Source organism: Nyctereutes procyonoides, unplaced genomic scaffold (genome assembly GCF_905146905.1).
Source record: "Nyctereutes procyonoides isolate TBG_1078 unplaced genomic scaffold, NYPRO_anot_genome, whole genome shotgun sequence".
Taxonomy (NCBI): domain Eukaryota; kingdom Metazoa; phylum Chordata; class Mammalia; order Carnivora; family Canidae; genus Nyctereutes; species Nyctereutes procyonoides.
The window spans coordinates 15,076,845-15,094,267 of NW_026575142.1; the positions used below are offsets into that span (position 1 = coordinate 15,076,845).

Sequence of the window (17,423 nt, forward strand, 5' to 3'; positions counted from 1 at the left end):
TTCTATGTTGGCTCTTCCTTTGGCCACTAACACTGGAGAGATATGTACATGTGTATGCATGTGGGGGGGAGGTAGACATATCACAGTTGAATGAATAAATGAAGCCCACAGAGGAACGCAATGCATAGCTCAATTAGCAAAGAAAGAGATATGCCTGCCTGTCATTCTTATTCAGAAGGCAGTTCTATGTTGAAATACAGCAAAATACAAGAATAAAAAATACCAACCACCAATCAACCAGCTGTGTGAGTACCACAAAAGCAAGCATCAATCAGTCTGCTATCACAGACAGAAGTTCTGTTCTTGCTTAGGCAATGAAGAGGAATTCTTCATTTTCCAGTCTTGCTGGTAATATGTGCAGGGATGGAAGCCTCAAATTTAAATCTACAAGACTAGCAACTGAAGGCCTGAGATATTAAAATAAAGCTACAAATTCATAAAAGATTCTTTTCAATTACTAGAAAGGAAGGTGTCTAACAACCTAATAAATATATGTCTCTTGTGTTTACATAAAGGACTACTAAGGTGAAAGCACACCAAAAAACACACTTAAAGGCCTGCCTGCAGACTACACAGAAATAGTTGGCTTCATTTTTCCTATTCTGTATCTTGCTTTGGCTTTACTAGCTAGGTCATACAGTTCCTTGCTTGTAGTTGTAAGAATCTTCTACCTTTTTTCATTGAAAACTCTCATTAAAAAAAAACAAAAATTCAAGAACAATACAAGAAAGAAAACAGACGAGAGATAAAACACATTCAGAGCTCTGTCTCATCCCCATGAAATAGGACCTGAACATTGCTAAATGCCTATTACACGTTAGACACTGTGTTAAGCACTTTTCTAAGTATTTCCTTCATTAGCCTTAACTGCTATTTTTATGCTCACTAATGCCAAACATGAAAATGCTCAAATTTAAAAGCCAAGCTTTTAGAGGCAAAGTTTTCTAATTCATTTCATATTACATTGAAAGAAAACATCATGAAAGAGCAAGAATGAACAGCGAGTCCATCCCAGATTTCTGAGGCTAGCATTTGATATATGAGTTTACTGTATGTAATATCTCTTAAGACCACTAGGTCTCCTCAAAGAAACTGAAGAACCAGAGAAGGTCTCTAAACTCTGTCTCATGATAAACTATTCAAAATGTCAACATCTAGAATAAGGCAAATCGAAACATGAAAAAAATAAGCTCATTTTTAAGCTCATGAATAAATGAGCTTAAAAATTTAACCTCATTTAAATAGAATAGTCTGATAGTCTGATTATGCAGCTTTACCAACTACAATGCAATACTGCAGAATGGCTACACAGCAAAGTCAAGGCTTCTTACATTTAAGATGGGGTCAAATGAACCTATGAGGCTTATCACAAGAAGTAACATTCCCTTCATGGATTTGCCTTGAGACTTTAACTGAAGCAGGACAATGTCACATTTATCTGGAATTGCTAAAGGATCACAAAGCACTTTATAATATAGTGGCTTTTTCAAATAACCAAAGGTTATTAAAAGCAAAACTATTTATTTATTGCGGAAAACAAAAATATATATTCACCCATGCCTTTACACAATATTTCCTTAATGATTTAAGTTTGTTATGTATAACTTTATTGTATATCAGTTTTTTGTCTTTTCTCATTTTCCATCACTCTGTAAGCCACTGCAGCCTTTAAAAGCTCTTCCAAGAGCAAATGTATGGCCTTGTGTTGGGTTATACACAGCTATGTAAGATCTATGAGAAATACTCAGGTGCTTTTTCCCCAACTCATTTCAGAGTAAAGAGTTCTGTGCTTGGAAAGCCTGAAGTGAGAAGACTGGTCTTTGGTTTTGTGTGGGGTTAACATATTTGTCAGCACACTTTTATGAAAACTACAAAACCCAGTGGCTAACTCATGTTCAGCATAACTTATCAGGTTTGATCTATCAGTGAATCATTCTAAGCTATTAGAAAGCTTTTCATCTTTTCCATGCAGAATTAGAGCACCACCTTGTGTCAGAAACCCAAGGAAATGAGCAAACATCTGTTTTTAGATACCTTCGTTGTCCAAAGTTTTACTGTCCAGTCAAATGATGAAGTGACAAAAAGATGTGAGAAGTCCACTGCTCCAACAGCTGCATGACAATGGATACCAGTGATTGGTCCTTGATGCCCCTCAAACATCTCACTGATTCCAGCTTTGCTATTTCATAAAAGTGAAAATATTAGGGAAATCTCTTGGAAGTGGACTGCTTACAAATACATTTTATTAAGGATTATATATCACGTTTTGACAGAATTTCAACAAACCTAACTCTGCTTAGAACACATCAGAGTAACTTATGGTTTTTTTTTTTTTAAGAGTTTATCTATTCATGAGAGATACAGAGAGAGAGAGAGAGAGAGAGAGAGAGAGAGAGAGAGAGGCAGAGACACAGGCAGAGGGAGAAGCAGGCTCCACGTAGGGAGCCCAACGTGGGACTTGATCTCATGTCTCCAGGATCACGCCCTGGGCTGAAGGTAGCACTAAACCGCTGAGCCACCCAGGCTGCCCCAGAGTAACTTATGTTGAGTGTTACTCAATCCAGACTTGGTAACACTACTAAAGCATTAAGTACATTTTGAACCATAAACATGCTGTTGGCAACAAAACTCACAAGTCCAATTATCTGAGGTGATGGAACAGAGACGAAGAGAGACTATATGCAAGAGAGAAAATCCAGGCTACTACTTTTATATCAAAAGCTTTGGAGATCCCTGGATGGCTCAGTGGTTGAGCATCTGCCTTTGGCCCAGGGCATGATCCTGGAGTCCCAGGATCGAGTCCCACATCGGGCTCCCTGCATGGAGCCTGCTTCTCCCTCTGCCTGTGTCTCTGCCTCTCTCTCTCTCTCTGTGTCTCTCATGAATAAATAAATAAAATCTTTAAAAAAAAAAAAAGCTTTGAAGTGAAGGTGATTTGTATTTGAGATGAAATATGGACACTCCATTTTTTTTTAAGGAAACAATTGGTAAGGTACAGCTAGACAATTTCAAAACAGACTGAACAGCAGGAGAAATACTAGTCAATTTAAAATGTGTACGTGACATTACTACACAATTATCAGGAAGATGAACTAAAGCTCAAGGTTCAAATAAATCAAAATGGAAAATCAGCTGAAAATCTTATTTACAACTTTACGGGTCAGTATGCGGCATGTGCATATTGTACCTCCAATTGCTGAAAGCTACTTCCTACCACTAACTTCTGTGTGTACATGCACACACACAAAACCACAACACACCACACTTAAGATCCAGAACATATCATGATCCAAATAATCTTTTGCTTTAAAAAGTATTTAAGTTTTAATTTTATATACCTGAACTCAAATACAATTTGTCAAAAATAATGAGTGGCTCTATGACAAATTTCTACTTAAACAAGGGGCATTTGTTTTAATGAGATTATTAAAAGGAGAAATTTAAATAATTGCAAATTCCAGTTTAGATTTACCTGCCATGGCGGCATGCTGTGTACACAGAACCTTCCTCACTCCCAACAACAAAGTTGTTGACATCTCCAACAGGGAAGGACATAGATGTCACAGCTACTGCCTTTGACTGTTTATGAACTAATTCCATGCTATCCTACGTAGAAAAAAATTGAGGAAATTATTTACAAACTTGCAACTTTTAATTTTCTAAGAAACATTTCTAATTTTAATTGGTTTATGAACAATTCTTTTATTATACAATACTTATACAAATTTACTTTCATTAAATGAAGCAGGTTTGAAAATAAAGTATATACACAATAAACTATATCTAATACACGTTTAGGTTTATAAACTGTTATTAATTAAAATACGATTATAAAACATTTGTGAAAAATATAAGCTGGGAATTACATAGACTTTAAAAATAACACTTGATTTAAAAGTTCAGTTTTCCAAGTTTAACCTACCTGTGGATGGGAAAGCATGTCCAGACTCCATGAACAAATTTTTCCATCAGTAGATATGCTAATCAAATTGTGAGCATTTTGTGTTCCAACAACATTTACACAATATACAGGATGCTAAAGAAAGAGATGTTAAAAGAAGTTTTCTTGGGTTATTTTACAAAAAAAATGGAACCATTTGTACACCATAATCACAGGTATTCTGTTTCACATTAAAACAGTCTCATATCTTGATGATATTTTTAATGTTAAGTTTGATGCTATTTTGTTGATTAATAAAAGGTTATCTCAGAAGATAGATGAGTTTTAAATAAAACAGATTTCCAAAAATACAAAAAAAAAAAAAAGGGCCTTCATTCTTAGAGGCTGATGAGGAATTCATACATCAAAGGAAACACATTCTGAGACTACTCTGATGGACACTACTAAGTATTTAATGGTGAAGCAGCGCAGAAGTCTAATGGAAATAACCTCTTTACTTACTGTGTGTGCAGCAGCTGACAGCGGAGTTCTCTGCACTGGAGTTCTTTTATTGCTACGGTTATCCCACAGCACAATTTGGCCTGAATATGTACCACCAACAACCAGATTTGGATGAAATTTTGCAAATGTAGCAGACATCACAGCAGACTGCAAATAAAGATTTTTATACTTAAAGTTCAAATGGAAGAAGCCCGATAAGTTATAAAAATAAATCTATATACAAGCATTTCCCCTTTTATTGTAAGAGTTTAAAGGTTATAAAAAGAAGTAAATGACTTTGTTTAAAAATTTCATTTTATTTCAGAATAGAAAAATATACCATTAGAATAGTTTTGGCTTAAAAGTCAAATGTAGTGATTGTTTATGTAAAATGTATTCAATTTATAAAGAAAGCAAAAATTATTTCAATTTGATTACAGTATTAAATCAAAAGACAACTGGCTCTAACAGTAATCTGACAACAGAGAATAAGCTAGTTTTGATTCAGTTAAGCATTTTTTCAGAATTATGATTATTAAAAGATTATAACTTATGCAACCAGAATAGGCTTGCAAATTTTAACCTTACACTAAACCCACTTTAAAAATCAGCATCTGTTTCCTACTTCATACATATGTTTCTATTTAAAACTATCTAGTTCCAACTCCTCAGGCCATGTATAAGTAATTCAGTGGGCCAACCGTCTAATTGTATATTCAGCAAATAAGTTCATGAGAAAGTCCCTGTAGAAAAGGCATTTTATAAAAGATTCCTTTTATATAATCAATCACAATAACAGAAAATCACAACTGCAAAGGACTTTAGGTGTGATTAAACATAAGAGATGTCAGAAAAGCTAAAAAAGGCAGATCATGTTGAAATGAGAAGTCTTCAGTTTTCTGTTAACATCTGTTTGCAAACACGAAGTGGTTTAGTAAATGCCAATCCAATGAAATCATTATGTTGACAAGAAAAGAAAAAAGGCACTTGTCTAAATTCATTAATGACTTCTTAAACTTAGGGAAGACTGTTAAAAGACCATCTTACCTGGCAGTGAAACACATATTCTGGGGTAGTTTTTTTGTATTTCATATTCCATACAAGGGCCACACCATCAGGCTCATGAGGAGCATCTTCATTGTTATTATAGGAAGCTACGAGTAGCTCTGGATACTGCTCACAAGAATCAAGTGGGGAAAAAAATGCTATGCATGAACCATTTCATATTCTTAGTTACTCAACTGTTTTTATCAAAATTATTTTGAAAATACAAATACCTAACATTTCCTCAGGAAAAGTATATTGAGAGTTGCGATTACTGGAATGTTAGTACAACTCTAAATAAAAACTATCATTATTTAAAATGTTTTAATATTAAAACATTTTATGAAAACATGCTGCAATTTTAACCAAAGGATTTGGTGAGCAACTGAAGTTAGTAAACCTGGGTTGTGACATAAATTCAATCTTGAATTTTAAATTAAATAATGTTTCCAATCCTTTCTTCCAAAGTATACAAGATAAAATGAATACAGTAACATTAGAACCATCATCCATTATTACTTTAAATGATATATACTGATTTAATATACAAGGTTTCCATAATTCAAAGTGCCTATAAATAATTTTAATTAAAAAGCGAATAACCAATTTTGTTACAACTTACCTGAGATGACCAATCCAAGCAACTAACAACACGATGCTTTGACCAACGTTCATCAAAAAATTGTCGATTTAGTGACAGTTTAGCACCTGCTTGAATCTCTCTATAGAATAAGACCAAATCCAAAAAAAGATGATGTTATAACTTCTCTTGATCTGAAAGTAATCTAAGTAATTTTAAAGTAACATTGCTGAAGCCATAATTTTAGCAATTAAACATTACCCCTCTTTGTCTTCCAAATCTCTTCCACTGTAGTCAAAGAAGATGTTAATCTGTTCAGAAAGTGCTCTTTCTACAATTCTTGTAGAATGGTCGAAGAAACTTAAAAATTCCTCCGAGTGTAAGATTTGTTGCTTTTCTTCTTCAGTCAGTTCATGAGGGGGAGCTGGAAAACAAATGTTTTCCTGAAGTCTAATTTATGTCGATCAAATCGTGTCAACTCACTATCACAGTTTGGATCAATGAATGCCACATATTTTTTTTCAACCAGATTCACCTCTTTGGTTTGGAGTATTTTATTCTACCTTAACACAAAAATAGTAATTTTTTTTATAAACCTTAACAAAAAATTTTTAAAGTTAAATTCTTTCAGATACCTTTACTATCATTTTCTTCATCTTTCTTTAAAGTTTTTTCTTCTTCAGGTTCAATGGGTGGTTTAGGAGTCACTACATCATCTTCTTCCTCTTCATCTGAAAAAACAGAATAACACAAAAATTATTTTTATGAAACCAATGAACTTTTGAGCAACAGTTCAGAAGGTATCACAACTAACTTTACATAAATGCAGAAGCAAACCACTGATAAGACAGAACAAGTAAAAATAGTATGAATTTCATCAATGCAATTTTAAAGAAAGTGGAACTTCTTTGGGTTTATAGATACCTATGTGGTACCTCTAATAGTCATTTCAAATTTTGTAACTACATAAACTGAAATAAGATATATTAGCAATTAGGATAAATTCTTCATGGAAATCTCTAAAAGCTTGCAAGCATTTATCATTTCAGACAGAACAACATGCAACTCCTGCATAGTTTTATGTAGCATGCTGACACATTAATGCTGTAGAACGAAGAAAATCAAATGTCTAAAATAGCCTACAGAGCTAGCTGCTTACTTGTGATCTGAAACCATCAGTGTCTAATGGGTCTTCGTATGGCATAAAGACGGCTTACATTAACTCTCAGGTTGCTATTTGAGAGGCAGATTTTAAAGATAATAGCTATGAGACCACATTTTCTATTCTGTCATTTTAAATGCAAGTCTCATTATCTACCATTGCATGATGTGGCAATAAGCACTTAAAATAGTGTTTTCTTAACTTGAACAAAAATATATATTGAGGTAACATAGAATGTTTATAAGACTTTATTACAAAATCTCCCCAAATCAAGAACTTAAAATGACTTACTTTAAAATGTTATAGAACATGCAACTCTGCATACCTTCTCAGATTTTATGTAGAAAATGCTTAGTTTCATTGCCTAAACAGATGTGTCATTTGTCTATAAGGGAATGGCAGCAGGCGTCTATAGCAGAGTGCATCTTAAGTAATGAGGACCTATTCAATAAGGGGACTTGTTATTTATAGTCATTTCCCCGACCCATGTTCAAAATTATCTAAAGCACACATACATGCTCTGTACACAAAAGAATGGTCAAGGATGGGAACCAGCTGCCAAGTCATGGTCCCAGCAGCCAGGCCAGCTGACTAGATAGCAACAACCAGATGGCACTGCTGGGATTGTGTCTTTCTGCTACAAGGTGGCAAAGGGATGGCACAACATTCTTCCGCTTGGCTGCTTCCAATCCTCTCTCTCCCCAATGGTGAGCCTGTGCAATTACCCACACTCCAGGAGGCCTACAGATAAGCCTTTACCCTGCAAACAAAATGCAGCTTGTAGGCCACACCAGCTGCCAAACCACACACATAGTGTTAGGTTTGGAGAGCTATGAAAATCTTTCTAAATCTATAGTATAAGCAATAAAAATATAACTGTACCTGTAGGAAAGAAAAGCTTTAAATGACACTGTATAATGCACACAATGATACAACCTCCAACTTAATCAAAATGATAATGACGTATGCCAATCCTACATTACTTGAAATTGAGCGATTTTTACGTTCTGACAAGTTTACAGAACTAGGATAAATGGCACGAATGATTTCAATATATGCTCATACTTTTGAACCAAATGGTGAAGGTTAAAATTTTTCCTTTCAAGGGCCTCAATCAGCCACAAAGGAAAACAGTAATCACTGTCTTTTCAGCCAGCCCAACCGCATTTGTCAGCCCTTTCTCCGTCAATGCAGCCAGAGCAATCAACCTGCCAAACATTCAGAATGGAAAAACAATCTGAAAATACAGGGTATAATGCACCTGCCAGTGAAAATGGCCATTTCAAGAAAAGCTAGTGATCTCAGTGACCCCGCTGAGGAGGCGGTGGTGCAAAGGGGAAAGAACACGTAAAAGAATTCTTAGTGATCGCCACTCTCTTGCACATTGACACTTCCTTACAAAGCATGCCAATTACAGCTTGTCTGCTACTTAAAAAAATGAAAGCTTTTTTTGGGCAAAATAATCACAGAGAGAAAGAGAAAGACAGAACTCCTTTTTAGATGAATTCTCATATACAACAGATTATTAATCTGAAAACAATATAACTGGTGACAATTCTATACTGTATTGCTCTAACATGATGAAATTCTACCATAAAGTCACCTGTAGGTGTAATGTAATAAAATAGTTTAATTACATTTAACTTGGGAGTTGACTTTTAGAATAATGATATATTTACTTCAATTAAAAATTAAGTCTGAGAATAGATATATTTTTCCATTTTTCTGCTATCAGTTATCCTAACCAACTTTGTTTACTAGCAGGGTTCACTGTTCGCAAATCCTAAAATCCAGGAGAGAGATTTTGAGACACGCTGGACAGGTCATTCTTGAGCACTGTGAATTATAAATTACAGCCTCCTATCCACATTGTATTTTCCTCCCTCAACTTTGTCGCATTATACAGCTTCTAAGTACTATTTCCAATGACAGGTGTCAAATTCCTGTCATAATGCATATGGTCAGTACTTTAGTGCTAAGTGACCTCATAATCTACATATTTAACAGAAAAGATCTTGTTTATAGACCATCTTTTCCTTCTAAAATTTAAAATGTAGATAAAGTATGTTAGAGACAGTGATCTTACCTCTCACATGGCATTTGCTATGCCTATTTGCCCATATAGATTAGTTTAGTTGCAGCTGAGTTACCAACTATTTAGATACATGTTTTCAGTATTTTGTTTTAATGTACATACTTCTCTTTCTAGATGGATAAAAAAACTGATTTAAAAACTATGACAGGTCAAAAGATTAAGCTAAATAAAATTTCAAGGAACAAAAATCAAATTATCTAATCTTAAAAAGTACAAAACATTTTTATTATAAAGTTGGTCTTAAACAATTATCTATATATATATCTCAGATATTTGACAAAAATGTCCATCGGTAACATCAGATTGGAGAATGTTCCTCTGATTATAGAATGTTCCTCAGATTAGAGACTGTTCCTCATATCAGATTAGAGAATGTTCCTCAGATTAGAGAATGTTCCTCTAAACAAATACACTTCTCTTTTTAAAAACTAATATGATGGCTACTAAAGGACTATTGACATGATAAAAAAAACACATCATAATTCTGAAGATTTTCTATGCTAGTCCTTATTACATGATAAACTATAATGTATTTAAAACAGAAAAAGAATGCAACAGAGGAAGAAGACTGAAAATGGGACTGCCATGTCACATCAATTTATTGATGAATATTCATTGCAATATGCTAAGTGGTTAACTCCATGCTTTCTCTGACAGGGAATCCAAGGTTATAAACTGAGCAGTAAAGAATGCATAAAAGTAGCAGTTACTTTTAAAATGACAAATCTCTTGTCAATGAATGCTAAGACTAGGTTTAATGAACCAGTGAATTTTTACTTTGAGTTAACATCAAAATTGTGATGTATTTTGGTGAGATGGAAAGAAAAGCTGTTCTGTAAATTAAGCTGCACCTAGAAATAACACCGAAGAATGAAATTCTCGTTGTCGGAATAATCTGTTACAATGGAGTAGGTTAATCAAAGTTAAATCATCTGTAAAATGGGTGGCTTTTGTTAAGCTGAAGGAAGGAGTCTTCAGAGCAAGTTTTCTCATCTATATGTCACATTCTACTTAAGAGACATTTAAGCTAAGAATAAGCCACAAAGTACACTTTGAATTATTTTAAAATGTTACAACACATTTAACAGGTAATATGCAACATCCTAGGAAATCCTCACTAAACAGTGATACTTTTAAATCTATCACTTATCATAATTAATTATTATAAAGTAAAAAACAAGTCCTATCATTAGTCCATTAATGTTGTTTAGAAAATGTTTGTTGTCTATAAATTACGTAGTTTCATTAATATTGATGTGCCCTATTTTAAGATAGTTTAATGTGCTAGGGAGTATTCCTAATTTACAAAGTAGTCTGATTATTTATGGTACAAAGGAAATTGCCACTAAGTTCTAAAAATCAGAAAATTAAAAAAATAAAAATAAAAAATAAAAATCAGAAAATTTGCTGCATATAAAAATGATTTAATTTTTTAAAACTCAACTTAGGAATAATTTCAAAAAATCTTTCATAAAATGAGATTAGAAGGAAATGTTTTAATCATTAGTTTTAAAATATAGGTCAGATATGATCAGTTTTCTGTTATACTTTAAAAATAATCCTTTCTTTTCTAGATCAACATCATTTTGAATCATTCCATTTCAATCTAGTTGTCCCTAATTTCACCTACTTACACCTTATCTTTAAAATCAATATTAAGGGCAGCCCGGGTGGCTCAGCGGTTTAGCACCGCTTTCAGCCCAGGGCCAGGTCCTGGAGACCCAGGATCAAGTCCCATGTCGGGCTCCCTGCATGGAGCCCGCTTCTCCCTCTGCCTGTGTCTCTCCCTCTCTCTGTGTGTCTCTCATGAATAAATAAAAAAATTTAAAATAAAATAAAATCAATATTAAGAGAACCTTATATTGGGACAAAGATTCATGAATGGATCAATGGAATCCATTCTTTTTATTTTTTTAAATATCTAGACTGATATACAAGATCTCTTGGATTTCCTTAATAATTTAGATCCTCAACAAGGGAAAATATAGAGCAGTCTGTTTCATCAGGAAATATTTTGAATACAGATCAAATGTTAACTTGGGGGAAAAACAAAAAAGAAGTAAAATGTCAATTATGCCATTTACTTTAACACGATTTGGTTTTCTACATGGTCTTTTTCTACAAAATTCAGATTTTTGGCAGTATTGGCATCATTGACATAGATCCTGATATCTATGATCTCATAAATATTACATTTTTTCTGAGGCCATAATTTCAGATATGCTGATTACAAGTCTTTAAGAACAAATGTTTTAATTTTCAATTATATTTATGTTCTCACAGATTCTCTAAGGGTTATAACTAATTTATTATATGCTTTATTTATTCCACAATTTTTAAAAGTAATATTAACCAACGGTTCCACAAATTTAGTCTACCTGGGAAGCATAGATTACTGATAGATGTTAAGATTATGCAATAAAAATTTCAAAGCTATTTACATATAATACTTTTCTATACATTACAAATACTAATCAACATGTTCCTAAGAAAAAAACAAAAACAAAAACAAAAAACATGTTCCTAAGGAAAAATATCTGGCTACTAAACCAATACCAAAAGTAACTGTAAAACTCCACACAGATAAGAAATTGGAATATTATAAGAATTGCACTTCACTGGAAATCAAAAGTCAGGTTCTGGTTGTAGCCCTATATTCACTCACATTGTGACCATCAGCTCATCGATTAACTTCCTCAGGCCTCAGTTTCCTCAAGTGTCAATAAACTGATAATATTAGATAACATAGGATTTCTTCCTCTTTAAAAATCTATCTAAAAATAGCAGCAAAAAATCCATACTAAAAAGGTAGATTTAAAAAATAAAGCCATTTTCAAAAGAGTTAAAGACTTTAAAAAGGTAAGGGAATAAAGTAACTTTTCCAGGAGTATATCTGTGGGCACCATGAGATGCTTTTTACCTGCAGAGAGCGAAATTGACTAAGGTCACATGTTCCTAGTCAATTTCATTCACAGTAGGTGCTTTAAGACAGCAAAGTATCTCAGTTCAGAAACAGTACTACCAACTTACAGAGTAAACTTGAAAGCAAGAAGATGGCTAGAATGGTGAAAAAGAAAAACAAGGCAGAATAAAAACCACTGCTTCAATAACAAAAAACAAAAAACAAAAAAAACAAAGAAAAAAACAATGCTTTTTAAAAGAAGAGATTCAGCCATTTTAAAAAAATGGTAGAAAGAGTTAAGCCTAAGACCAATTTTTATCTTCAATTTAGTAACTCATATTACTCCTGCACTGATTACACTGCCTATCCAAGTTTAATTTACTGTCTGCTACACTCAAATTATAATTTCAGCAATTTTGCCTCATGGTGAGTTTTGGAATTTGTTACATAATTCTTAAATGGAAACCAACCAGGCTAAGTTTGAGAACCACTATATTAAAGCAATGGATAAGTACAAGTATAGTTAAGCACAAAGTGTTTTCATTATAAAACCTTAATTTCAGGTTTTTTTCTTTCCCTCTTCCTAAAACTTCCACAAATTGGGAAAAGAAACTTAATGGTAAGAGCCCTAGACATGAAAATAATTATTATATATAGGAAGGAAATGATCTCATTTTTATAACTGGGGATGGCCCCATGGTTTCAGGATAAATTTATTATTCTTCTTCACTTATATAATTCAACCTGAAACTAAAAAAAAAAAAAAAAAAAAAAAAGAAAGGATGACGTAGTCCCTTCATATATAGCGTATACTCAATAAAATTATAGAATCATAAATACTTGTTAGGTTGCAAATGAATAAACATGGACCTTTAAAAAATATCTAAGTCTAGTCCACAGGAAAAATTTAAAGGTAGTGGTACTGAAACAGACATACTCATCAGAAACTGGGTTGAGTTCACTTATCTTCTTACTTTCACCTCTGATAAGTAAAGATAATAAAAATTATATTTAGCACAATGAAAGGTCAAAGCTGTTTATTCATAACTCTTAGGCAATTATTACCATAAAATATTTTCCTGATGCAGATATACCAATAAATAAGTTAACTAAACCATGCTATCCATTAATGAAATGTTTTTCAAACTACAGGTCTAACTCAACCAATAAATTTAGCACATTATGGTCATTTTTCATTTAAAAAATGAAATATAACAAGAGGAGGTGCTACTTAATAAAACTATTGTTTCAGTTATACATCTGTATCCCTGCCTGTATTGTATTACACTATAAATTGAATTTTTTATCATGTGTTACCACCATAAAAGCATGAACGTGTTGCTTCAATGGCAGCATGAGAGAGAAAGCACATCTTAAAATCAGATTTGGTTAGAATCTTAGCTACTAGCTATGTGACCCTTGATAAACTATCTCTTTCAGTTTTACCTTCTTCATGTGTATACAGAACAAATATTTAACTCATGGTTTTGGTGAGAGGATTAGAGATAATGTAAAGTGCTTCACACTCTACCTGATATGTGAGCACTCTTTGCAGTTAAAATCCTCAGCTATTAATTTAAACATGAAGTTTGAAGAACCATTACAAATAGCTAAAATAATATATCTGCAAGATGTTAACAGATTCAATTTTGTTCATAGTATTCAGAGGGATACACAGGACACAAAATGAGAACATATTTGTAGCTACACAGTTTGTCACCATGGAATTCAAGGAGGCTTTAAGGAGAATCTATAATGGTTTCAAAGGAGAATCTATAATGGTTTCACTTATGGATCTAAGAGCAAATAAAGATTAGAATATGATATAGTCATATTAAAACTAAGAACTGAGACAAATCATACTTTTCACCCAATTTCATCAGTAATTATACTGTAGCATTAACACTTGAAAATAACCTATTTCCCAGTAGTTACTTCTAGAGTAAATGCATGAAAATAAATAACACAAGTAAGTAAAATAATTCTCCTGAGTAGGTAAAAGTAATTAATTCCTTCACCAAGTACTATGTTCTTACTACATGCCAGGCACTACTAAGAGCAGGCATTATAGTAATGAAGAAGAAACAGTCTCTCTACTTACAAAAAATCTGGCAAAGAAGCTGAAGTTTGGTGATGCTAAAAGCCTTGCCCCAAATAATTGAAAACTGAAAAGAATACAGTTTATCTTGTGCTTCTGGATCATCAGCTTATCTAACAAATCATGATCTTTCAAATTTTTAATTACTTGCAAAATAAAAATAGGAAAAAGAATTTTTGAAAAATGCCAGTCTTATATAGTTATATATTTATATTAGTTCAATGGCCATAAGTTACACGTTAACATTTCAAAATTTACACACATACAAAAATAAGCAATTAAAATGCAAATTCCAAATAGGATATAAAATCATATATGTAAATAACTTATATATGTGTATATATAGACAATTTTTTAAAAAATATATCACTGAAAACTGGAAACAGAATATTAACAGTAATTATTACACAATGGAATAATTTCCTCTTTATATCCTTTCTGTAATTTTTTTAAATTGAAGTATAACTGTCACAAATATCCTATTAGTTTCAGGTATACTCATAGCAATTTGGTATTTTTATACACCACAAAATGACCCCAACAGTAAGTCTAGTTATCATCTGTCACCATATAAAGTTATTATAATATTATTGAGTATATTCCCTATGCTGTACGTTATATCTCCCATGACTGACTTACTTTATAACTGGAAGTCTACCTTTTAATCCCCTTCACCTATTTTACCCACCCCCAATGTCTGCCCCTTCTCTGGTAACAACCAACAGTTTGTTTCCTGTATCTGTGAATCCTGTGTCTGTTCTGATTGGGTTTTCTTGGTTTTTTTTTTTTAGACTTCACATACAGGTGAAAACATAGTATTTGTCTTTCTCTGTTTGACTTATCACTTAGTGTAATACCCTCTAGAGCCATCCATGTTTTCAAAAATGGCAAATTTTCACTTTTTATGGCTAAAGAATATTCCATCTTCTTTACCCATTTATCTTTTGATGGATACTTAGGCTACTTCTATATCTTCAGCTATTGTAAATAATGCTGCAATGAATATATATACATACATATATACATACATATATACACATACATCTGTATACACATACATATATGTATTTTTATATATGTATTATATATATATATACATACATATATATATGTCTCTCTTCAAATTGGTGTTTTTGTTTTCTTCAGATAAATACCCTGAAGTGGAATGGCTGGACTGTATGGTGATTCCATTTTTAATTTTTTGAGGAACTTCCATACTCTTTTCTAGAGTGGCTGCACCAACAGTGTACAAGATTTCCCTTTTCTCTACATTTTTACCAACTCTTGTTATTTTTTGTCTTTTTGATACTACCCAATCTGATAGGTATGAGGTAATATCTCACTGTAGCTTTGATTTGCGTTTCCCTGATGACTAGTGATATTGAGCATCTTTTCAAGTGTCTGTTGGCCATCTGTAAGTCTTCTTTGGAAAGACATCTATTCAATTCCTGTGTCCATTTAAAAAAATTTTTTATATTGTCTAAGTTCTTTATACATTTTGGATATTAACCCCTTCTTGGGTGTATGATTTGCCAATTTCTTCTCCCATTTGATAGGTTGCCTTTTTATTTGGTTGATGGTTTTGCAAAAGCTTTTTAGTTTAATGTAACCCCATTTGTTTACTTTAGTTTTTGGTGCCCTTGCCTAAGAGAACTGTTCTAAAAAAGTACGTATGGCTAAGACTGATATCAAAGAGCTTACTGCTTAGGTTTTCTTCCAGGAGTTTTATGGCTTCAGGTCTTACATTAAAACCTTTAATCCGTTTTGAATTTACTTTTGTATATGATGGAAGACAGTATACTAGTTTCATTCTTTGTATTTTCTGAATTCTCAATAATATAATACCTTAATAATTAGAAAAAATTTATTTAAAAAAATAGGAACTCTTCACTTAAACTGATTATAATAGGTATTACCCAAAATAGTTTCAGAACACTTTATACTTCAAGTAATCCAAAATGCATTTCGTAAGTATGATGGAATAACTAAAAATAAATTTCCAAACTATTAGATGAAGAAAACCAGCCTATTATACTTTTTAAATGAGTCTTTGTGCCTTCATTTTGGCTATTTTGCTTGTTTTTTTTTTTTTTTTTTTTTAGTTAACATATACAATAATGTAGCTCCAGAAAGATACACATTAAAATACTTGAATTAATATATTAATAAAATACTATTTTCCAGAAATTATGGAATCCTGCAGTATTAATATTCTTAATACTCTTCAACACTTCATCTTTCCTTTAAGTTGCTTATGTCTCGAGTTTATCATCAGTGGCTTTTTTTCTAGTAAGATAAGGATTTTCCTTCTGTGAAAGCTATCTTACCAATCAATGTATCCACAGAAATGAACATTCACATAATCAAGTAAAAAAAAAAAAGTCCTGGGTAAACATATTACCCGGATTTCCTCAAAATTTTTGAAATGTAATAGTACGTATGATAATGTCAACTCTTTTTGGGAACAAGATGAAAGTGAACAAAAAAGTCGAAGGTATTTATTTCACCTCCATCCTATCTGGGCAGGGAAAGGAGAGTTGTTAAAAAGTACATAGCCTGTAAATAGGTATAATCCTAATTTCTTTTGAGGTATATATAAACATGAAAGTTTAAAGATTTTCTTTGGTAACAGCTAAAGGTCTCAAGGATTCTTTTTAAAAGCAGGGTTGCGGGCAGCCCGGGTGGCTCAGCGGTTTAGCGCCGCCTTCAGCCCAAGGCGTGATCCTGGAGACCTGGGATCGAGTCCCATGTCGGGCTCCCTGCATGGAGCCTGCTTCTCCCTCTGCCTGTGTCTCTGCCTCTCTCTCTCTCTCTCTCATGAATAAATACATAAAATCTTTAAAAAAAAAAAAAAAGCAGGGTTGCAGGCAGAAGGAGGGAAAGAGAATCTTAAGTAGACTCCATGCTGGGATATGGGGCTCCATCTCACAACCCTGAGATCATGATCTGAGCCAAAATCAAGAGTTGGGGATGCTTAACTGACTGAGCTACCCACGCACCACAAGGACTTTTTTCTCCTTTTTGCTTACTTGTATTTTCTGGGCTTTCTGAAGTAAATATTACTTTTGCTTCTCCTTAGTGGAGAAACAGTAATGAAACTGAAATTTTAAAAATACTTGATAAACAAAGTTTTAATGTTTTATATTCCATAATTAAACAGG

The 17,423-nt window shown here is 32.9% G+C and overlaps 1 protein-coding gene across 4 annotated transcripts in view; it reads right to left on the reverse strand.

The window, feature by feature from the left end:
• Positions 1 to 17,423, reverse strand: part of DYNC1I2 (dynein cytoplasmic 1 intermediate chain 2) — a 58,559-nt gene that overhangs the window by 15,740 nt on the left and 25,396 nt on the right. For all 4 annotated transcript variants that reach the window (XM_055308383.1, XM_055308384.1, XM_055308382.1 and 1 more), the window contains 8 exons: positions 6,641 to 6,736; positions 6,267 to 6,429; positions 6,048 to 6,147; positions 5,429 to 5,554; positions 4,403 to 4,549; positions 3,923 to 4,036; positions 3,473 to 3,606; positions 2,035 to 2,179 (listed from right to left, as the gene is read on the reverse strand). In XM_055308383.1, the coding sequence (XP_055164358.1) occupies positions 2,035 to 2,179; positions 3,473 to 3,606; positions 3,923 to 4,036; positions 4,403 to 4,549; positions 5,429 to 5,554; positions 6,048 to 6,147; positions 6,267 to 6,429; positions 6,641 to 6,736 (1,025 nt within the window). The remainder of the gene's footprint in view (positions 1 to 2,034; positions 2,180 to 3,472; positions 3,607 to 3,922; positions 4,037 to 4,402; positions 4,550 to 5,428; positions 5,555 to 6,047; positions 6,148 to 6,266; positions 6,430 to 6,640; positions 6,737 to 17,423) is intronic.